Consider the following 24,753-nt stretch of genomic DNA (forward strand, 5'->3'; position numbering starts at 1 on the left):
GTACTATAGAAAAGTGCCCCATATAGAACATTTCTGAAACATTTCAAATTCTATAAAACTTTTTGTCTTCCATAGCCCAATGTGCAGGAGAAGTCACTATCCTCCAATTAAAGTTAGGGGGAAAACGAAGCAGAAAAAATGCAATAATTTCATCTACAATCATAGAGTCAGCCAGTGAGTTAAAATGGCAGAGTAGTAAAAGGACCCCAGGTTGATCTCCTCCCTTGAACACATCTTGATAAATATCAAATCATTCTGAACACCGTCTGAGAACTGACAGAACAAACCGCATACTACAGGGAGAGAAGAGGACACACTATGGGGGCACCTGGGTGGCTCAGTGGGTTAAGCCTCTGCCTTCGGCTCAGGTCATGATCTCAGGGTCCTGGGATCAAGCCCCGCATCGGGCTCTCTGCTCAGCAGTGAGCCTGCTGCCCCCTTTCTCTGCCTGCCTCTCTGCCTACTTGTGATCTCTCTGTCAAATGAATGAATAAAATCTTAAAAAAATTTAAAAAAAGAGGACACACTGTGGAGGGTAAGAAGTGTGGAGACATAATCTGGGGGAGAAACAGATCATGGGTGCTGCAGTGGGGAGAGAGCCCTAGTCACAGAGAGAGGTGAGAAAGAGAGCACACAGGGAACTGCACAAGGAAAACACTTCCCCAAAACCACCGACTGGGAAAATGAGAAAGCTGATTATTTTGAGTTTTTATAACTAGCAGGGCCCAAAGACTGGAGGTTTAGAAGTCCTCACCATGGACAGCATGGAACCCAGCAGGTACTGTGGTACTCCTGTGGAGGAGGGTAGAGGCCTGAGAGCAAACATGATCTGAGGATCCCCTACGATGCACTGGAAGAGATGGTTCCCCCTTCTTGGAGTGAATCTGGGAGAGGTAACATTGCCCTGCGGGGGACAAAAGAGCTGGCAGGCACCGTTACACTGTCCTGTTCATTAGCATAGGGGCACAGACACCTGCTGAGGGCAGCTAATCTGGACCCTGGCTTTTTGCTGCACTTTACTCTAAACTCCAAGCTCCTGAGCATTCATGCAACTGCCCTTCTGGGACAAGCCAGCACCAGTGACAGTGTGGCAAGACCCTCCCCCAGAGGACCAACATAGGTCTGTGTCACACCGGATCCCTAAAGTTTGGAGTTTTAAAAATCAGTTGGCATCCCTAAGATACAGACAGGTGCACTGTGCAGCCACGTGGGCAGATGGACCAGACACAACAGGGTGAAGGCGGGTATGTGAGGGACACCTGGGACACAGGAGGAGAGACTGTAGGCTCTTCTGGGAGGGCTTTCCAGACAGCTGTAGATACAAATTCCCCTCTCCCAGAGCAAGGAAGAGGACTGGCACAATTTCCCTTTCCCACCCCTACTCATAAACTAACCTTGGTAAGCAGCACAGCACCAACAGTGACAGTCTAAACTGCCTACACCAAGCCCTGTTCCCCTGCACTCTGCAGGTACTTCTTTACTAGGGCAAGTGTGCTTGCGAGCCAGAGCAGTGGGCTAGTCCCCAGGAAGACTAGGAGAAATTCCCACAGCCATCAAGTTTCCTGACCATTGAGCACTGCAAAGTTCCAGCTCTGGAAGGAATAGGATCTGGCTTCTTTTAACGAGCAGACCAGAGCATGCCTAGTTAAAACTTGCCACACTCTGACAAGGTCCAAACACTGTCCACTGCAGGCAAGGAGAGCCTCTGCAGACAACTGGCCTGAAGGATAGAACAGCCAAAATACAGCAGCAGACTGAATGCAGCACACACCAGACACTCCCTGAAGCACCAGGCCCTGGACACTATGCAATTTCTTCTCCATAAAGCTATTACTCTCAGGAACAGGAAACATAACAGACTTTCCGGACACACAGAAGAAGACAGAGACCTAGACAAAATGCCAAGATGGAGGAATTCATCTCAAAAGAAAGAACATGGCCAGTCATGGTCAGTGATCTAATTAAAACAGACATAAGTAATATGCCTGATCCAGAATTTAAAACAATAATCATAAGGATACTAGCTGGCCTTGAGAAAGGCACAGAAGACACCAGGGAGTCCCTTACTGCAGAGATAAAAGACCTAAAATCTAGTTAGGCCAAAATTAAAAAAATAAATAAATAAAAATGCTACAACTGAGATGAGAAACTGACTGGATGTAATGACCCCAAGGATGGAAGAAGCAGAGGAATGAAAAAGTGATATAGAAAATAAAATTATGGAAAATAATGAAGCTGAAAAGAAGAGGGAAAGATAAATATTGGATCATAAATGTAGACTTAGGGAACTCAATAATTCTATAGAGCATAGTAACATTTGTATCACAGGACTCATAGAAGAAGAGAGAGAAAAGGGGGCAGAAGTTTTATTTGAGCAAATTATAGCCAAAAACTTCCCTAATCTGGGGAAGAAAATGGACTTACAAATCCAGGAGGCACAGAGAATTCCCATCAAAATCAACAAAAACAGGCCAACACCAAGGCATACCGTAAAACTTGCAAAATATAGAAATAAGGAAAAAAATCCTAAAACCATCAAGAGAAAAGAAATCTCTAACTTACAAAGGTAAACAAATGAAGTTAGCTACAGACCTCTCTACACTTGGCAGGGCATAAAAGAGTGGCATGACATATTCAACGTTCTCAGTGGGAAAAATATGCAGCTAAGAATACTCTATCCAGCAAGGCTGTCATTCAGAAAAGGAGAGATAAAATTTCTCAGACAAACAAAAATTAAAGGAATCTGTGACCACTAAAGCAGCCCTGCAAGAAATATTAAAGGGCACTCTTTGAGGTAGTGGGGAGGGTGGGGACCAAAAGCAACAGACTAGAAAGAAACAGAGAACATCACCAGAAACAACAACTTTACAGGTAACACAATGGTACTAAATTCCTAACTTTAAATAATCACTCTGAAAGTAAAGGGACTGCTCCAAAAAAAAGGCATAGGGTGGGGACGCCTGGGTGGCTCAGTGGGTTAAGCCTCTGCCTTCAGCTCAGGTCATGATCTCGGGGTCCTGGGATCCAGCCCGGCATCGGGCTCTCTGCTCAGCAGGGAGGCTGCTCCCCTCCCCCCCCCCCGCCTGCTTCTCTGATTTCTTTCTGTCAAATAAATAAATAAAATCTTAAAAAAAAAAAAAAAAAGGACATAGGGTGGGGCACCTGGGTAGCTCCGTCGTTAAGTATCTGCCTTCGGTTCTGGGATTGAGCCCCACATGGGGCTCCCAGCTCAGCAGGAGGCCTGTTTCTCCCTCTCCCACTCCCTCTGCTTGTGCTCCCTCTCTCACCATCTCTCTCTCTGTGTCAAATAAATTTTAAAAAAATTTTTTAAATATTATTTATTTATTTATTTATTTGACAGATAGAGGTTACAAGTAGGCAAAGAGGCAGACAGAGAGAGACGGGGGATGCAGGCTCCCTGCTAAGCAGAGAGGGGCTTGATCCCAGGACCCTGGGATCATGACCTGAGCTAAAGGCAGAGACTTTAGCCCCAATATAATCTTAAAATAATCTTAAAATCTTAAAAAGATATAAAAAATTTTAAAATCTTAAAAAAAAAGACACAGGGTTTGGAGTGGATAAAAAAACAAGACCAATCTATATGCTGCCTACAAGAGACTCTTTTTAGACCTAAAGACACCTGTAGATTGAAAGTGAGGGGATGGAGAACCATTTATCATGCTAATGCACATCAAAAGAAAGCCAGAGTAGCCATTCTTATATAAGAAAAACTAGAATTTAAAGCAAAGACTGTAACAAGAGATGAAGAAGGGTACTATATCATAACAAAGGGGTTCAACCAACAAGAAAATCTAACAATTATAAACATTTATGTCCCCAACTTGGGAACGCCCCCAATACATAAAACAATAACAAACATAAAGGAACTCATTAGTAATAATACAATAAAAACAGGGGACTTTAACACCCCACTTACAGCAGTGGACAGATCATCTAAGCAGAAAATCAATAATGAAACAATGGCTTTGAATGACACACTGCACCCAATGGACTTCATTCCATCCTAAAGCAGCAGCATATACATTCTTTTCAAGTGCACATGGGATATTCTCCAGAACAGATCACATACAGGTCACAAATCAGGCCTTAACAAGTACAAAAAGATTGAGATCAGAGGCACCTGGGTGGCTCAGTGGGTTAAGCTCAGGTCATGATCTCAGGGTCCTGGGATTGAGCCCTGCATCGGGATTTCTGCTCAGCAGGGAGCCTGCTTTCTCCCCCCTCTCTCTGCCTGCCTCTCTGCCTACTTGTGATCTCTCTCTCTCTGTCAAATAAATACAAACTCCCCCCACCCACAAAAAAAGATTGATATCATACCATGTTTATTTTCTGACCACAATGCTATAAAACTTGAAGTCAACTGCAAGAAAAAATTTGGAAAGACCAAAAATACACGGAAATACATGCTACATGGAACAACATGCTACTAAAATATGAGTGGGTCAACCAGGTAATTAAAGAAGTAATTTAAAAATACCTGGAAACAATTGAAAATGAGAACGCAACAGTCCAAAACCTTTGGGATATGGCAAAAGTGGTCATAAGGGTAAAGTACATAGAAATACAGGCCTTTCTCAAGAAGCAGGAAAAGTCTCAAATACACAACATAACCTTATATTCAAAGGAGCTAGAAAAGGAACAGCATATAAAGCTTAAAGCCAGAAGAAGGGAAATAATAAAGATTAGAGCAGAAATAAACAATATAGAAACAAACAAAAAAAACAGCTGTATAGATCAATGAGACGAGGGGCTTGTTCTTTGAAAGAATCAATGAAATTGATATACTCCTAGCCAGACTTATCAAAAGGAAAAGAGAAAGGACCCAAATAAATAAAATCATGAATGAGAAGAGAGATCACAACCAATACCACAGAAATGTAAATGATAATAAGAGAATATTATGAAAAAAACACACTTGGTAATCTGGAAAAAATGGATAAATTCCTAGAAACTTACTAACTACCAAAACTGAAACAGAAAGAAATAGAAAATTTGAACAGACCACTAACTAGCAAAGATATTGAATCATTAATCAAAAAGTTCCCAAGAAAGAAAAGTCTAGGGCCAGATGGCTCTCCGGGGAATTCTACCAAACACTTGAGTTAATACCTATTCTTCTCAAACTGTTCCAAAAAACAGAAATGGAAGGGAAACTTCCGAACTCAGTCTATGAGGCCAGCATTACCTTGATTCCAAAACCAGATGAAGACATAGGGTTTTGGAATGGAACTAAAAAAAGAGAATTACCAGCCAATGTCCTTGATGACCATGGATATAAATTTCTCAAGGGTTAACCAACACTAGCAAATCAAATCCAACAGTATATTAAAAGAATTATTCACCATAATCAAGTAGGATTTATTCCTGGGCCGCAAGTATGGTTCAATATCCACAAATCAGTCAATGTGATACACCACATTAATAAAATAAATGTTAGGAACATTATGATCCTTTCAATAGATGCAGATAAAGCATCTGACAAAGTACAGCATCTGTTCTCAATAAAAACCCTCAACAAAGCAAGGATAGAGGGAACATACTTTGATACCATAAAGGCCATACGTGAAGGACCCACAGCTAATATCATCAATGGGGAAAAACTGAGAACTTTTTCTCTATGGTCAGAAATAAGACAGGGATGTTCACTCTCAACACTGTTAGCTTAACATGGTACTAGAAGTCCTAGGCTCAGCAATCAGACATCAAAAAGAAATAAAAGGCATCCAAATCAGCAAGGAAGAAGTCAAATTTTCACTATTCACAGATGACATAATACTCTATGTAGAAAACCCAAAAGACCCCAACAAAAAGTTGCTAGAACTAATACATGAATTCAGTAAAGTTTCAGGACACAAAATCAATGTATAGAAATCTGTTATATTTTTATACATCAATAATGAAGCAGCAGAAGGAATTAATAATCAAGGAATTAATCCCATTTACTGAACCAAATACCATAAGATACCTAGGAATAAATCAAACCAAAGGGGTGAAAGATCTGTACTGTGAAAACTATAGAATGCTTATTAAAAGGCATTGAAGATAACACAAAGAAATGGAAGAACATTCCATGCTCATGGACGGGAAGAACAAATACACTGCTAAAATATTTATACTACTCAAAGCAATCTACACATTTAATGCAATCCCTATATCAAAATACCACCAGTAGTTTTCATAGAGCCAGAACAAACAACTTGCATGGAACCACAAAGACTCTGAACAGCCATAGCTATCTTGAGAAAGAAAAAGCAAAGCTGGAGGCATTACAATTCTGGACTTCAAGTTATATTACAAAACTGTAGTCATCAAAGATAGTATGGCACTGGCACAAAAACATAGATCAATGGAACAGAATAGAAAACCCAGAAACAGACCTTCAACTCTATGGTCAACTAATCTTTGACAAAGCAAGAAAGAATATCTAATGGAAAAAAATACAAAGTCTCTTCAACAAATGATTTTGGAAAACTTGACAGCCACATGCAGAAGAATGAAAATGGACCACTTTCTTACACCATATACACAAATAAATTCAACTAGACATGTTCTTAGAGGCAAGGGAAACAAAAGAAAAAATGAACCATTGGGACTTCATCAAGGTAAACATCTTCTGCACAGCAAAGAAACAATCAACAAAACTAAAAGGCAACCTATGGAATGGGAAAAGATAATACCTGATAAAGGGTTAGTATCCAAAATCTATAAAGAAGTTATCAAACTCAACACCCCCAAAAAACAAATAATTGAGTTAAGAAATGGCAGAAGACAGGAATAGACATTTTTCCAAAGACATTCACATGGCTAATAGATACATGAAAAGATGCTCAACATCACTCATCATCAGGGAAATACAAATCAAAACCATGAATGTCAGAATGGCTAAAATTAACAACACAGGAAACACAGACATTGATGAGGATATGAAGAAAGGGGAAAACTCTCACACTGTTGAATGCAAACAGGTACAGCCACTCTGAAGAACAGTATGGAGGTTCCTTAAAAAGTTAAAAATAATACACACACACATATATATGATATGCACAATGGAGTATTATTCAGCCATAAAAAGAATGAAATCTTGTCATCTGCAATGATGAGGATGGAGGTAGAGTGAACTATGCTAAGCAAAATATTTCAGTCAGAGAAAGACAAATACCATGTAATTTCACTCAGATGTGGAATTTAAGAAACAAAACAGATCAACATAGGTGCAAAAAGAGAGAGAGAGGCAAATCATAGAACAGACTCTTAACTATAGAGAACAAACTGAGGGTTGCTAGAGAGGAGGTGGGTAGGGAGATGGACTAAATGGATGATGAGTATTAAGGAGGGCACTTGTTGCGATGAGCACTGGGTATTACATGTAAATGATGAATCACTAAATTTTACTCCTGAAATTAATATTACACTAGATGTTAACTAACTATAATTCAATTAAAAACTTGAAATAAAACAAAACAAAAAACATAATCATAGAGTTAGCAGTACAAAGAAGATTAAAGAAACACCCAAGGATTCTTGAGTGTCACTTCTTCATTAAGCTGCCAACCCCCATGGCCTCATTTTCATATAAAGACAGTTGCACCTTCTCTCCTGTTGCCAAAGCTTACTTTGGTTGTTTTGCTTCATATATACTGTGGCTCTTTCCAAAGACTTAGTTCGTAAGACTAAGTCTTATGGTTTTCTATACTAAGCTTCCCCTCCAAAGGAAGGGTAATTCTGTATAATAAGGCTCAAAGAGTAAATCAAGTTTAAGTTAGTAACTTTAAAATGCAATGGATCTAGATTAGAACACATTCATAGGCAATAAAAGGAATGTGTGTAAGTTGTCTATCATAGAATAGATAATTAATACATGCTAGCTGAATTAGTGTAGCCACCATGCCAATTTTCAGTTTTTAATTGACAGAACTGATACTTCCTGCATACCAGGTTATGAAGAAAAAAGGTAGTATAAAGTGAAAAAGCATTTTGTAAATTTTCAAGTGCAGTGGGTATGCTGGTGGAATCCATCTATAATGCTGCCTATTCCAAAGACAGTATTTTTGGGGCCTGGGAACAGTCAACCTGGATCATCAAATAGAAAGCCTATGTGGAAAATGAGTTTAAAGTCAAAATCCCAGTGTATACAAGAAAAATAATGTCATCTTCCAGACTGGTTAAAAGCTTTCTCATAAGTTTATTATAGTTAACAAAATACGTTAGCATAAATTAATATCTTGAGAAAACTTCCTTTTCTCTATAGAAAGAAGATCTAAAGCCTGCTATTAAAATATTAAAAATAGGGAGGAACTTTTGGAATGACAGAGTGAGGAGCTCAGTGGACCTTCTCCCCACCAAACCACATTCTAATTGGTGAACATTATTTTAAAAAACATTATCAAAATTATCATCAATCATCATTAAATATATATGTATATATATATATATATATATATATAGTCTCTAGAAATTGTCCTAAGGGCATCAGCAAATGGACAAACATTTAATCAAGAAAATTTACTAAATCTCAGAACAGGCAAGAGTCTGTGGCATTTGACTAAGATATAGTCCATTACCCCCATTCCACCAAAGTTATGTTACAGAAGATCTATCTCAATCATGTGTAGACAGGGGCTCCCTTTCCCTCCACCTCCTAGTCCTGGGCTAGTGTCATCCTTGAAGGGGAAGGTTGCTAGTGTTTCTCATCTTGTTCAGCCTAAAGGTATAGGTCTATTCTGAGCAGGCAACAGAGGAGACTGACCTCTTGGCTCCTCCACCCGGTCCCAGTTTATTTGGTGGAAATTCTACTCCAGGCCTAGTAGGTTAAGAATTCTGAGTCCTGATTGCTATCAACCTAGTTTGCTTGTAAGATAGAAGTTCCATACCAACATACCAATTCAAGAAGACCAGGGATGCCAATAACCATTCTATCCAAAATCCAGATATCACTTTGGGAAAAGTCAACTCCCGCCCCCAAACTCAGGTGTAGCAGTACAAGAATTCTACTGAAGGAAAAGTCTTACCATAAGGACAAAGAGCTCCACATCTTTGTCTGAAGGGACTGACTTTATTTGGAACAGAAAGTAGAGAACCTCATACCTAAGAACACTATTGGGGAAAAAAAAAATAGAATCTCAAGGAAAAACAACTAAGAAGCCCAAAGCCCTAATACAAGCCAAATGGTAGAGAATACAGAAATTTAATACAGAGAACCAGGAATAACCAAGAAAAGCCCTCCTGGAATTACAATGAACCATGAAAGTCAGGAAGGCTGTGTACAAGCACCAGGTTGTATCCACAAAGGAACGATCAGAGCAGGTCATGGGACAGACTTGGCAACATTTCCTAAACTGCACATGGATGGATCATCACAGGATGGTAGCCTCACTGGCAAAAAGGGTTTAAACAACATCTGAACTCATTGGGTAACTGTCCTTTCATTTAAAAAAAAAAAAATCAGTTGCCTATGTTTGTGGGTCTATTCCTGGTCTCTGTTCTGTTCTGATAATCATTTTCTCTATCTTGCTGCCAATCCTACACTGTTTTGATGACTGTAGTTTCACACTGAATCTTTAAATCAGGTAGTGTTAGTGCTCCAAATTTGTTCTTTTTCAAAACTGCTTGGCTATTTGGTCCTTTCAATTTTAATTGGGATGGCATGGTGATCTAGATCATTGCCATCTCAACAATATTGAGTATTCCAACCCATGAATGAGGTATATCTCCTGACTTATTTAGGTCTTAACATTTTTCAGTAATGTTTTATAGTTTTCAATGTATAGATCTTGCACGTCATTTATGTAAGATTCATGTCCAAGTAGTCCATATTTTTGATATTACTGTAAATAGAACTGCATTTAAATTTCACTTTCTGATGGAATGTTGCTTGTATTTAGAGATACATTATTTTTTGTACACGTATCCTGTATTTGGCAACCTTACTAAACTCTCTTGTATGTTCTAGATTTTTGGACACTCCAGATTTTCTAAGTAGGCATTTTATATATAGATAAATATAGACTCATTTCTAGCATATAGATGCCTGTTATTTCTTTTCCATGCCTTCTTTTTCTTGCCTTATTGCACTGATTATCATCTCAAGTACAATGTCAAATAAAGAATGGGCATCATTTGTTCCTGATCTTAGTGAGAAAGTATTCACTCTTTCATTCTCAAGTTTGATATTAGATATAGGTATTTTGTAGATGCCCCTTCTGTCAGGGGTCCACATAACCTCGGGCTCATAGGAGAAAGACTCACAGGACTCAGAAATTGTTCTACTCACGGTTACAGTTTATTATAGTAAAAATATACACAATGAAATAAGCAAAGGGGAAAAAGCGCATAGAGTGACATCCAGAGGAAACCATGAATAAGCTTCCAAGCATTCCCTCCCAGTGGAGTCACACAGGAAACAATACTCCTAGAAACCAGATGTGACCACTTCAAAATGTTGCCAAGCAGGGATGCTCACCTGAGCCTAGGTGTCCAGGGTTTTCACTAGGAGTTAGTCATATAAGTATATGACAGTCACCCTACATGACTGACCTCAGCTGCTGACATTCCAGACCTCCAGAGAGAAAGCAGGTGTTAACCATAAATCACACTGCCAGTGTAAATTATCTGGGGAAACTGGTATAGCATAGCTCAAGATCTCAGGCATGCAGATACATTCATTAGACAAACTATTCTAAGAGCTTGGTTCTCTGGAGCTAGGGAAAGGACAGTTATTGAAAAAGGCCTTTTTTGAGACGGTACATGATTTGAGTACCCTAGGTCTACTGAGTTTGCTATTTTCTGCATACCCCTTATCAGGCTGAGCAAGTTTCCTTCTATTCGTAGGTTGCTGAGAGTTTTTATCAGGGATACTGAATTTTGTCAAATGCTTTCCTGCATACACTGAAATGATCATAGGGTTTTTCATTTTAGTTTGTTTATATGGTGAATTACATTGATTGCTCTTCAAATATTAAACCAACCTTGCATTTTTAGGATAAACATCATCTGGTAATTATGAATTAACCTTCTTATATGTTAGACTCAATTTGCTAAAATTTTGCTTAAAATGTATGTATCTATGTGCCTGGGTGGTTCAGTGGGTTAAGCTTCTGCCTTCAGCTCAGGTCATGATCTCAGGGTCCTGGGACCGAGCCCTGCATTGGGCTCTCTGCTCAGTGGGGAGCATGCTTCCTCCTCTCTCCCTGCCTGCCTCTCTGCCTACTTGTGTATATCTATATTCATTAGGAAAGAAATATTGGTCTATTGTTTCTTGTAATGTCTTTTGACTGGTTTTGGTATCAGGGTAATGATGGCTTCATAATATGATTTGTGAAGTAAAAACTTCTCTTCAATTTTCTGAAAGCTTGTGCAGAACTAGTATTGTTTCTTCCTTAAATATTTGATAGAATTTACAGGGAAACCATCTACACCTGGAGTTTTGTGGGTAATAACCCTTTTCCATATATGAAAACTCTTCAATAGAGTTGGGATTATTCATGTTATTTCTTCTTGAGGGAATTTTAGGAGTCTGTGTCTTAGAATATACCCATTTCATCTAAGTGGTGGTACTAACATTAAATTGTTTATAACATTCTCTTATCACCCTTTAATATCTGTAGTGATATTACTTCTCTCATTGTCAATATTGATTATTTGTATTCTTTTTCTCCTGATTTGTCTGGTTAGAGGTTTATCAATCCTATGGATGTTTAAAAAAAAAAAAAAAAAAAACAGGAAAGAAAGGAAAAGAAAAACAGCTTCTGCTTTCATCAGTTTCTCGGTTTTCATTTCAGTGATTTTAAATTTTATTTCCTTGCCCCTGCTTGAATTTAATTTGCTCCTTTTTTTCTAGTTTCTTAAGGAGGAAGCTATAATCACTTATTTGTGACATTTCATTTCCAATATAGGGATCAAAGTAGCCTTAAATTTCCCTCTAAGGGCGCCTGGGTGGCTCAGTTGGTTAAGCAGCTGCCTTCGGCTCAGGTCATGATCCCAGCGTCCTGGGATCGAGTCCCACATCGGGCTCCTTGCCCTCCGCAGGGAGCCTGCTTCTCCCTCTGACTCTGCCTTCCACTCTGTCTGCCTGTGCTCGCTCTCGCTCGCTCTCTCTCTGACAAATAAATAAAAAAAAAAAAAAAAAAAAAAATCTTAAAAAAAAAAAAAAAATTTCCCTCTAAGTACTGTTATAGCAGCATATCACAAATTTGATACATTGTCTTCACATTTTCTATCTCTTCGACTAATGGGTTGAAGTGGTACTTGCTTACCAAATGCTTGCAGTTTTTACAGGTCTTTCTTTTACTGAATTCTAATTTAATTCCATTTTGATCAGATAACATACTGTACGTGACTTGAATTCTTTTAAATGTACTAAGACTTGTTTTACAGTCTAGAATATGGTCTATCATGTAAAATGTCCCCCATGTAGTTGGGGGAAAAATGTGTATTCACCTATTGTTAAGTGTAATGTTCTATAAATGTGAATTAGGTCAAATTGGTTGATAGTATTGTTTGAGTCCTCTGTATCCTTGCTCATGTGTACCTATTTATTCTAGCAATTATTTAGAGAGGAGTATTAAAATCTCCAACCATAATGGGATTTTCTATTTCCCCTTACAGTTCCATTAGTTTTGCTTCATGTATTTTGAAGCTCTATTATAATCATGTATATAAATGTTTATAATTAACCAAACTCTTTATCATAGGAAATGACATTCTTTATCCCTGATAATATCATTATTTCTGAAATCTAATATACCACTCAAGCTTTCTCTTCTGGCGTCAGTGCCATAGCTCCCCTTCCATTTAGTTTTATCCTATTTGGGTCTTTATATTCAAAGTGTGTTTCTTATAGACAACTTAGAATCAGGTCTTACTTTTTACTCTAATCTGGCAATCTATGTTCCAACTGACATGTCTACAGCATTTACTTTGGTATGATTATTGATATGGTTAGGTTTAAATTTATCATCTCTTATTTGCTTTTGTTCCATCTGTTCTTTGCTACCCTTTTCAATCTTCTTTTAGATCAAATACTTTTAGGATTTCATTTTATCTCTGTTAGTGGATTAACTATAACTCTCTGTCTATATACACAATTTTCCTTGCCTTACTTCCCATTCACTCTAAAACCCACCCTAATTTACTTTTTCTAGCTTCTGACCCAATATCTCCCAACATCATCACAAACAAGCAAACAAACAAGAAACAGCACTTGCTAGGACTTCCAATGAGCTTCCATGTTGCTAAATCCTATGCTCTTTTATCAGTCCTCATCTTACTTGACTGCTCAGTAACATTCCACAGTTTACCCTTTGTCCTATATTACTCTTTTCTTGATTTCCATGAAATGATACTCTCTAGACTGTCTTGGATTTTTGGCCACAAGTTCTTGATTTCCTTTGTACCTTAATGTCTATGCAGCCTGTAACTTTTCAGTTCTGTGGGCTCATTCCTGGCCCCTTTTCTTGTCTTTTTCAGATTCTTTGAAACATGGTCCTCAAGAATTATGATGTAGAGTTCACAGGCATTTTCAAGGGGAAATTCATGTTCAGATCTATCTTGTAAAGTTGAAATGTAAGAGAAATAATGATTTTTATGAAAACTTTAATTTCTTTAAAGTTACCAGCTCACTATGTCATTATGTTCAGTCTGTGCTGATCAGTTCATATCAGCTAGTGTTCAGCAAATATGGCGGTGTAAAACCAAGAAAACTTTCACATCATTTTCAAACAAAGCCTCAAATCAATTCACTTTGTTGATTATTAACTAAAGAGGCACTCCTCAGCTAAAACAGGTAAAGATCTTGATATCTCTGAGAAACTGTCAGTCCAAATTTAATGCCCAACTTAATTGTGGGGGGAAAAAAAACAAGCTACTGACAATATTTCTTTATTAAATAACTCAACTGGAAGTCACATATTATCAATGGCATGTTATGAGAAAATTGCCACATGAATGTTTCAGCATTTACTTTGTTTTAAAAGTTAACTACTTGTGGAGAAACATAAATCAGTTTTTATAGCATATATACTCTGTAAGGAGGCAGAAGTACTCAACAAATTTTTGTTCTGCGTATAAGTGAAAACTCACACCACAAGGGAAGTCAGTTTTCATTTAGATGATGATGCTTCTGTGAGCTGTGACATGGGCTGGAAAAGGGGCAACCCACTCAAAACTGACAGACCACAAGCTACACAAACAGCAAGAGAAGGTGTTGCTGCATCAACAAAAGGCGTTTTAAACACCTGGAACAATTACAAGTAAACAGTATGTCTCCTGATTGTAACTGAGTGCTGAAGGAAATAATGAAAATTAAGTATCACCAAATCTCAACAACTCAGTATGTGCTCTCAAATGTGTGGAAAGAAATGGCAGTGTTTGCAAAATCACCCGTTGTCTACTTGAGTGTCAAGGAAAGAAAGTGCTGACAAGTTTCCAAAAGGACAGATCGAATAAAAATATTTCTTTATGATGCTGATAACACTAATAACCATTCTTGATTTCCAGAGGCCTGCTTAAGTATATAGCTAAAATATACTCAGGATCTGAAATAACCTAAATCTACATTTCAAGGCCAAAACTCCCAATTTTTAGTGAGGAGGAGAACGAAATAACCAGATTTTCCAGTCACGAAACTATGCTACAAATGGTTCGATTGCTAGGGTGTGATTCCTTCCCAGAATCTGATGGCTTTCTTCACTCATCAGAGAGTGAGACTTATTTTATTACTGTCGATATATAAAGAACCCATCCAAATGTTACAACAAAACATGAACAGATACTTTCCAGAGACTGAAGTAATCAAAGAATGACTAAGAATATATTTGCTCCTATCTTCCAAATGTTCAGGCTGGTTGAAACATTTGCTCCTACAGTTACTTAATCTTTTAAGTGTGTCAATTTGGCAACTGATTGAACACTAGGAATAGTCTTCAGGGAGAAATCTTCTCATACATTCTCAATATGTGTTTGATCTTGGCATTCTAAAACATCTGACAGAGCCAGAAAACACCAGTTGCAAATCTTGACAATCTATAATTAAAACATGGAATTTCCTAATTTAGTAGAAATACAGGGGGAAAAAAAATCAGGGATGCCTGAGTGGTTCAGTGGGTTAAGCATCTGCCTTCAGCTCAGGTCATGATCCCAGGGTCTTGGGACTGAGCCCCACATCAGGCTCCTTGCTTAGGGGGGAGCTTGCTTCTCCCTCTTCTTCTGCCTGCCACTCCCCCTGCTTATGCATGTGCATGCTTGTTCTCGCTCTCTCTGCGTGTTAAATAAATAAATATGTAACCTCTAAAAAAAAAAATTAGTGTCTGGATCCAACTACAGCTCAAGCTATCTGTAAACAAGTTAAATACATACTTTGTATGAGGCTGCAAAAATATCTTTTTCAATAATGAAAACATTAATTTTTTAAATACTACTTTCTTGTTTAAGATTGGTGATCTGCATGGGTGCTGAAAAGTTTGAGAAACACCATCCTAGGGGTCTCATTTACTTCATGATTTTAAAAGCCATCCACACAGACTAAGGCCAAAACTGCCACTTCTAGCCCAGTCTCCAGACCCACATACCCAACTGCTTCATTGACTTTATTGCTTGAATGCTTCATAGGCACATTAAACCTATAGCAGGCCCAAAGCCAAATCTTGATCTCGGCTATATCTGCCCCTTTCCCAATCTCCCCATCTCAGTGAAAATATTTCATTCCTCCCAGTAGCCCATGCCAGAAACCTAGCACCCTTCATGCAAAGTGCTGCCTGAACTCATCCACCTCGGAGTCTCTCTCCCTGCCAACACTGATTTAGTCCAGAAAACCTTCATCTTCACCAGGGACCACACTGCAGCTCCCTAAGTGGTCCTACAACAGCCTTTCCGATGGCCCTCTGTTTTAGTTTTCCATCGCTGCTGGAACAAATTACCACAACTTTAGAGGCTTAAAACACCACAAATGTATTATCTTACCCCTCTGTTGGAGTCTGACATGGAACTCACTAGGCTAAAATCACCATGGCCTTGATTCCCTTCTGGATGCTGTAAGGGGGAGTGTTTTGTTGGCCTTTCCAGGTTTTAAAAGCTACCCATATTTCTTGCCTTGTGGCCCTCTCACTTAATCTCCAAAGCCAGCACTGCTGACTATTCTTCCATAACAACATCTTTCTCTGACTCACTTCTTTTGCCCCCTTCTTCTGCTTTTAAAAATACTTGTGATTACACTGAACCCACCCAGAAAATCCAAAGTAATCAATCTCTCAATCACAACATCAGCTGATTAGTGATCTTAATCCTCCTTTGCTATGTAACCTAACATAGTCAAAGTTTCTGGGGCTTACAATGTGGGTATCTTTGGGAGGCCATTATTCTGCACTTCCTAATACATAACTTAGTTTCCGCGCAGCAGCCAGAATGGTCTTTTTTAAAAAAACACAGATATGTTCCTTTCCCTTCCTATATAAAATCTTCCAATGGCTTCCCACACTTCTGAGGATGAAGTTCAAAATCCTAAACATGTGTGACAGAGCCATGCTCAGCTAGTTCCTGCCTACCTCCTGGCCTCCTCTCCTGGTTCCCTGGCTTCCAGCCACACATGCCTCCTCTCTGCCTCCAACACCAAGCTCCTTTCTGCCTCAGGGTCTCTGCTCATGCTGTTTCTGCTGTCTAAATAGCCCTCCTCGACTCCCGTCCAACCTTTATCTGGCTAACTCTTGCTCAATTCTTCAGATTGCTGTAAAAGTGGCTTGAATTCAGAGAGCGGACACACCTGATATCCCTAATATTAACTCCCCCTATTATACGTTGTCATTGTTCTCTTTCTTTCAGAGGTTTTGCTGCAAGTGCAGTAAAATATTATTTGTGTAATTACTGGTTTAATGTCTGTCTCCCTGCACTAGACTGCAGCCCCTAAGGCTGGGAGCTGGTCTGTTTCATTCACCACTGTAAACGCTGAGGCTTAGAACTGACCAGGTTATGGTAAGTGCTCAATAAATAGACTGGTGCTATCAGGATCTCAAAAGCAGATCCAACTCTTAGAAGGTGAGTTGTATAAGCCACAGACCTCAATACTCTGCATATTTTAGACTAGGTGGGTCATACTCAGCATTTCACTCACTCCATCCTTCAAACCTGTTATGAAAGTCTGCCTCCGGCCTGTATCACAAACTCTGAAACTCCAGAAACCATTAACCTCATTGCCTTGGCCTTGGGCTGCATCTACCCTGCCCATCCTGGGGAGGCCACATCATTTCCCTAATGCTACTTGTACACTGCACCACTAGAAAAAAAAAAAGTCCTAAAAACATGGGAGCTGGTGTCACAAAAAAGTCGTGGTTTTCTGCCGCTCAAGCATCCCTCTTTTCCTCTGACTCCCTGTGTCTTTCCCCACAGGCCCTTCTCTACCCCTTAAGTCCTCATATCCTAAGTCAGACTGGAGAGAGTATGTGCTCTGGAGCCCGAAAGTTCTAGATTTAAAATCCGGTTCTCTCCTTATTCGGAAAGATCACCAAACTTTTACTTAGCATCCTCCTTGAAAAAGGGAGGACAATAATTTGTTAATTCCTACCTTACACAGGTATCAGATAACCTCCGTGTGGGCATGCTCTGCTGAGCACTGCCTCAGCCACCAAACAGTGGCACAGCACACTACTCACAAGCTGAACTCAATCCACTACTGGGACGATTAGAAAGAATGCCAAGACACAGGTATCAGGATATGAACCTATGACTATACGTGGATCTAAGAACACAGCTTCATAGACACTGTGCCTGCTGTAGAACTTTCATTTCCAGGAACAAATTCTACCTCCACTCTCCCCCCAAGCCTGCGGGATGCTGCCTGACTCAGAAGAGATATTACATGGATCTCAGTTACCACCACCCAAAAGCCCTCCATCCTCATTCTCTGAAAATGCCCATACTGACATTTGAGATTCATCAGATATGCCCTTTTTCCATTTCACTCCTTCATCCAAACTGTACTTGCCATTCTCTTTCACCTTTGGGGTCTGTGGTTATTTTGCTCCTTTGCCCTTCCCTAAGGACCAGTTCTATAACTCCGACACCTAGCTCAAATGTAACTTAGGTTAGAAAACCTTCCTAGTCCCCCAAGATCCTCTGGTATCGCTTCCACTCCCCCAACTATGCTGCAAGGCCCCTGAGGGGCAGGCTCTGACTTGATCCATATTTGTAATGCCCCTCCCTAGTGTCTAGAATGTTTTATATGTGATAGATACTTAGTAAATACTTGTTGAGTGGGAAAAATGAATCAGTGACTGGTTTCTCTGGTAGTGCAGTTTTGACATGCCAACTGTGAACTGTCAGAGACACAACCAGTAGAGGTGTCCATCAGTGGGCTCAGGAATAGGGTCAGGACTGGAAAGATACATATGGCAGGCATATTCACTACAGTAATACCTGAAGCCTTGGAGCTCACCAAAAAAAAAAAAAAAAAAAGTCTGAGAAAAAACAAAGGTTAACAGTAGAATATTTCAGGGATAGAAATTAGTGCAATTAAGATTATGATTCAAAGATAAATCATAAAAAGAAGAAATCCAAAGCAGTACAGTCCCGGGGAAAGGGCGTGGGGAAGGTCCTGAGGAACACTTCGAGTGCATTCATGTTGCAGAAAGAAGAGGCTGGAGGCATGAAAGTCACTACCGATGTGTTGATTCAAAAGTTCTCATTGACCTCCTACCAAGTAAAGGTGTTAGGGGCAGAGGTGAGGCTGGAGCATAGAGGTATGAATAAGAATGACAAAAAGTGTAAGACTATTCTTTCAAGAAGCTTGACAGAAAGAGGAGAGGTAAGAATCATAGTGCCAAGTGAGTCTGGAAGCAGCTGTGAATATAAAAATCACAAAGACAAAGATGGCTCAGCAGGCAAAGCACTGCAGCAATACACACACATTATCACCGCTGTCACCCAGCAACAGCAGGCAGTAAAACGGGACACAGGCACTCATGTAATTATGCTGCATACTCACCTGCGTGATCTGGAGAAAATCGTTCTCCCTTCCCTCAGCTAACTCCTCAGATTCTTTTAATAATATGAGTTCGCATGTGGCAAGGAAGTATGGAAGAGTTCATCACGGGAAGTAAGGTCTGAATACTGTAATGCATGGGCTTGTAATCTTACAGATGTTCGTCATTCTTTCAGTTTCCTTCATCAGTGCGAAAAAAGGAAACTGAAACTCCCTCACACGTAATAGTTATTATTTACTCTAATCGCAGCGAAGAAGAATAAGATGATGACACAAGAGGGCAGAGAGAGGCAGGATAAAGGCATGGTACATACAGTCAAAGCAGTTATCACTGCTTTGATGACTTTCACACCCCTTTGATTCCTTTCTCCAGACTTTGCCACTTTTCTAAGCTGGGGGACATTAGTCAAGGGCTACCTCCCCCAGGTGGATGGCAAACTGCCAAGAGCTCATATCAGGACTGAGTGTGCCTGCTGCTTCTGTCAATCAGATCTGCCTTGGCAGGGACATTACGCTTTATTTACCTCAAGCTGCCTGGTCAGTGAAAAGCTTGAGTAGATATCACTGACCTCATGACTGTGTGGAAAGATAAAATAAAATTTTGTACTGAGACAAAGTTTATAACTCCTTGGTTATCCTGTTTTAGGTTTTTTCCCCCAAGGAAATGTTGCAAGCTCAGTGCTCATTTTCCACACTCAAACCATGTCATGGAGAGGTAATTCTGAGAATTACCATGGCCAGCATCAGTGTAACATTTTCTCAAAGCCACTTGTGAGAAGAATACAGTATCATACAGAAGGTATATTTGCAAGAGGAGGTCTATCTGCAGCTCATGGGTAGTACATTAAGGCCATAGACACTATCAAAATAAACAGGGAGAAATAGGCAGAAGTCCTCAATTAACTCAGTTCACAGTGGTCTTGCTTCACAAACTAGAATTTATTAGTATCTCATTCAATGGTAAGAAATGGCAAATAGTAATTTCAATTGATGGGTAATGCAAAAGTCATCTGCATTTATCTTTAGGATACGTTGTAGTTTTGCTTTGTTTTTCATTCCCAGTATGTTTGGCTTACAGAAACATTAAAATTAATTCTCATTCCATGAGCACAGCTGGACAAACTGTCCAGATGTCACTTCTATTAATATAAACTAACAGATTACTAGAAAGAAACACACACAGAATGTTGACTGTATTTTTAAAAACTAAACTGCCCTTTTTGACGGAATTAATATGCTCATAGGAAGGAAACCAGTATCAATAAGAAAACACAGTCACATTAAGACATAGCAGGGTGGGGGTGCCTGGGTGGCTCAGTGGGTTAAAGCCTCTGCCTTCTGCTCAGGTCATGATCCCAGGGTCCTGGGATCAAGCCCGGCCGGGAGCCTGCTTCCCCCTCTCTCTCTGCCTGCCTCTCTGCCTACCTGTGATCTTTATCTGTCAAATAAATAAAAAATCTTAAAAAAAAAAAAAAGACATAGTAGGGTGGCACAATAGGGTCGAAAGAAGAATGTGGGATTATATGTGGAAGATTCGTCTATTAACAAAGGTCAGTGTGCTCTAGTGAAATCCAGCAAAATCATTAGGGTGATGTCAGAAGAAACAGCATTCCTCACAAAGAAATGACATAATGCTATATAACAAACCAAATTTATAAGACATTGACTAATGTCTTTATAATCCTACCAATATACAAATAATCCAACAGCGACTGCTAATGTCTCTGTGATGGAGGAGGGATAATGAAGAGCAGGAGAAAAGGACTCCCTCTAGCACTAATCCAGTCACTTTTGCTAACTCTAAGAATATTTACTGAGTGCCTACAAAGTGCCAAAATAAGGTACCAAAATAAACAAAATGGACAAAAATCCCTGCCCACAGGAAGCTTACAATATAGTGAAGAATCTGAAACATGCGACTTCGAGCAAGACATACTTAGGCGACTAAAAAATTTGTCCTGGAGAAACCAAGACGCAAGGGAGTGTTCATAAAAATTGAAGACACACGGGCCAGATGCGCGCGCTCGCACGCACACGGACATGTACAATGACAGAAACTGAAGCCTGTTGGTGACAGACAGCCAAAGTAAATACCAAAGGAGAGAGCCCATTCCCATTAATTCCACACTATTTCTGCTTAAAAAAAAAAAAAAAAAAAAAAAGACCAGCGACCAGCGATGACTTTCCTGTGAGGCGGCTTGATACTACTGCAGGGTTCCATGGATGAACCAAAAAGAAAAAAGATCTTAGAGGAGGACCAGTTACAGGAAGGACCAGGATGCGACCACCATGTGCAAGCAACGAGCGCGGACCCAGAGACCAGTTCCCGCTGGGTAAAAACTTAAAAACATAACAGAATGAACTGATCAGCACTCCAACTCATCTGGAAAAAGAGTCCAGAAATGGGAAAAAACAACAACAACAACAACAAAAACCAAGTATTGATCCGAGCGCCAGCGTACTGCGAGTGTGAAAACCGGGTGGCAAGTGCATCTGGGCAGTGGTCTCGGCCCACGGCAGCTGCCCACGCTCAGCCCGACCGCTCGGCTGCAGCGGGACTCCGCCGCCTCCCCAGCCCGCTCCCAAGGTGTGCCCGGCCATGTTACTAGGCGATCTCAACCCTAACAAGAGATGGATGGAATGCTCCGGGCAAACGGGTTCCACGCCGGCGAGAGCTGCACCCCGAAGGAACGCAGAAAAAACAAAGCGGACGAAAATACAGGCAGACGCCATGCCAACCCGGGGGTCAAACGAGGAGGAGGGAGACACGACTTGCAGTTGAAAAGTTCCAGGTCCTCCGTGCCGTCCACTGGGGGAGGAAATCTAAGAACTTCACCCTCTACAGGCTTAGAACCCACACTCGGTCCCCCCCAAGTCTGAAACGGCCGCCCCCCGTGAAGGGAAAAGGAGCAGGGATGGCTCCTCTTAGGCCCCCTCGAGACACGGCGGGCGAAGCCCCGCGAAGCCCCTCGCTTTAGGTGGATGGGACTGGGCAGGTACACCTGGGCACCGGCAGAGGAACCGGTCCCCAGCCCCGGAACTCCGAGGAGGAAGCAAAACAGAGTTTGAAAAAGACGGTGAACGCAGGCGGGGGGCGGAGGCGGAGAAACCACAGCACGTCAAGTCAGTAACTGTAACAGAGAGCGAGCAGGCGTTGGACAACCCACCGAGCCATCTCCGCCGCTCAAAAGCCAGAGACGACAGAAGCCGCAAGGGCCAGGATCTTCGGAGCCCCGGAACTCAACACCCAACCCCAAGCGGGTGAGCGGGAGCAGTTCCCGGGAACCCCCTCCCGCCCCTCTCTCCTCAACCCCGCCCATTGGGTCCGCCCCGTCCCGCCCGGCTACTCACCGGATTCGCTTCCCACATAACGGTGGCGAAATCGAGCGGAGAGAGCCTGGGGGAAGGGGCTAGCCGCGGGGTCGGGGTGTTGGGTTTTTTCCGAGGGTCCCCGGGAGCGAAGGGATGGAGAGGCAACCTTTATGTAGGCCTTCCTTCTACCCCGCCCTGTCACAAGCCAGCGTCTTCGGACCACCGACCCTCCCGACTTCCGCCCGAAGCTAGCCAACCAGCGCTGGCCCCGCCCCGCCCCCGGAAGCTCGTCCCGCCCCAGCCGCTCCCTTCCGGGCTGGGGGCGGGGGCAGGTCCTAATGGGCGGGGCTTGTGGGTAACTTGATGGTAAGGGAGTTTAAAGGGCTTCTCCTCCGCCCTACCCCTCCAGTGCTCCGTCCCCACCGCAACGTCCCCGGCAACTGATCCTCAAGCCGCGGCTGGTTGAGTTTCGTCTGGTGTTTATTGATCACTGTATAGTTGCGTGTAGCGGCCAAGAGTCGGGCCTGGGAATTAATTCCAGCGGGGCCAATGGCTTTTGGGACAAACTTGACTATTTTTCAATTTCCTCATCTTCAGAAAGGAGGGAATAATGGCATCCACCTAAGGGTGTGGTGAGATCATTTAAAATACCAGCTACAGGGGCGCCTGGGTGGCTCAGCCACAGTATTTGGCATGCAGTAAGGGCGCAATAAGCGACAGTTATTTCCCAGACACCGTAGTAGGCTCTGGAACGCTAGACCCATACGCAGTCCGGGCCCTCACGGAGCTTAGAGTCCAGGGGGAAAACAAAAAACTAAAACTCGGTAATTTGATAAAGAAGTGCAGTATGGTTTGTAGGTACAAAGGTAAGTGCCGGGTTCAATGAGAGCATGCTTACCTAGGCTAGGGTGTCTGCTTTCCCGCCGCCCCCCTACAGAGACTAAGCAAGACCTCAAGGGCGCACTGTTGAACTTACCTGGATAAAGAGCTCTAAGAAATGGGGAGATTCTTCTAGGAGGAAAAAAAAGAAAAAAAAAAAATCTACCCAGGGAAAAGGAAAAAGAAACACTTGTCATATATCCTACTGGGCTTTTCCATAGCTCCACATACTTTAAAAAAAAAAAAAAAAAGTTAAAGAAAACCTACAGATTTAAAATATGATTCTTGGGGCACCTGGTTGGTTCAGATGGTTAAGTGTCAGCCTTTTGCTGGGGTTATGATCCCAGGTGGTGGGATTGAGCCCTGCATAGGCTCTCTCTGCTGGCTTGGTGGGGGAGCCTGCATCTCCCTCTCCTACTGCTCCCCCTGCTGTTCTCTCTCGCTCTCTCTGTCAAATAAATAAATAAAATATTTTTAAAAATTAAAATAAAAAATAAAACGTGATTCTTTCACTTACTATCATGTGGATAGCCTTCACTCCAATATATGTGAGTCTATTTCATCATTTTGAAGTACACTCATCACAGTCCAAGGTTTATATGTATATCTTGCACACACACTTGAAATAATCCATTGTGGCAGACATTTAAGTGGTTTTCAACTTTTTACTACTCTAGAAAGTGCAGCAGAAAACTTTATTGTATAGACGTTTCTGTGCATTTGTCCATTTACCTCACTGAAATTAATTCTTCTAATTGCAATTAGGAATTGGAAGCGCCTGGGTGGCTCAGTTGGGTAAACTTCTGACTCTTGGTTTCAGTGCAGGTCATGGTCTCAGCATCCTGAGATCAAGCCCTACTTGGGGCTTGTCCCCCTACATCCCCCTCTTGCTCATGCACATACTCATGCACATATTCTCTCTCTGTCTTAATAAATAAACAAATAAATAAATAGGATCACTTAATCGGAGATTATAGAAATCTCAAATTTTGATATATTTTGCCAAACTATATACTCAAGAAGAATGTGTAAATTTGATATCTCAGATTTTTTCTTGTAAATGGATTGAGAGGTTTCTTCACCTTTTTTTTCCCACTTTACTTTTTGCGAATGGTTAACCAGTTGCCCAATATCACCTATCGAATAATCTGTTCTTTCCCAACTACTCTGAAGTGGCACCATTAATCACAAACTAAACGTATGAGTGTGTGCCTATCTGTTTCTGAACACTCTGGTCTCTTCTACCAGCTATCTGCTTATTTCTGTGCTATGTCACAATTATTTTTAAAATTTTTTTATTATGTTCAGTTAGCCATCATATAGAACATTTTTAGTTTTTTATGTAGTGTTCAACGATTCACTAGTTGTATGTCACACCCAGTGCACATCACCACATGTGCCCTCCTTAATACCCATATCCCGGCTACCCAGTCCCCTACACCCCTCCCCTCTGAAACCCTTAGTTTGTTTCCCCAGATGCACTTTCCCCAGAGTCTATAGTCTTTCATGGTTTGTGCTATGTCACATTTATATCATTGTAGCTTTGTAATATATTTGCTGTTTCATAAAGCAAGTTC

General features: G+C 40.9%; 1 protein-coding gene across 7 annotated transcripts in view; it reads right to left on the reverse strand.

Moving 5' to 3' along the window:
- Positions 1 to 22,564, reverse strand: part of PARP11 (poly(ADP-ribose) polymerase family member 11) — a 43,523-nt gene extending 20,959 nt beyond the window's left edge. For 3 of the 7 annotated variants that reach the window (XM_059184539.1, XM_059184541.1, XM_059184540.1), the window contains exon 1: positions 22,337 to 22,564. In XM_059184539.1, the coding sequence (XP_059040522.1) occupies positions 22,337 to 22,354 (18 nt within the window). In that variant the 5' untranslated portion in view covers positions 22,355 to 22,564. The other 4 variants (XM_059184538.1, XM_059184543.1, XM_059184544.1 and 1 more) reach the window with 4 other exon arrangements.
- Between the last annotated feature and the right edge of the window lie 2,189 nt (positions 22,565 to 24,753).

The sequence above is a fragment of the Mustela lutreola genome, chromosome 8, assembly GCF_030435805.1.
Source record: "Mustela lutreola isolate mMusLut2 chromosome 8, mMusLut2.pri, whole genome shotgun sequence".
In the NCBI taxonomy this organism is placed as follows: domain Eukaryota; kingdom Metazoa; phylum Chordata; class Mammalia; order Carnivora; family Mustelidae; genus Mustela; species Mustela lutreola.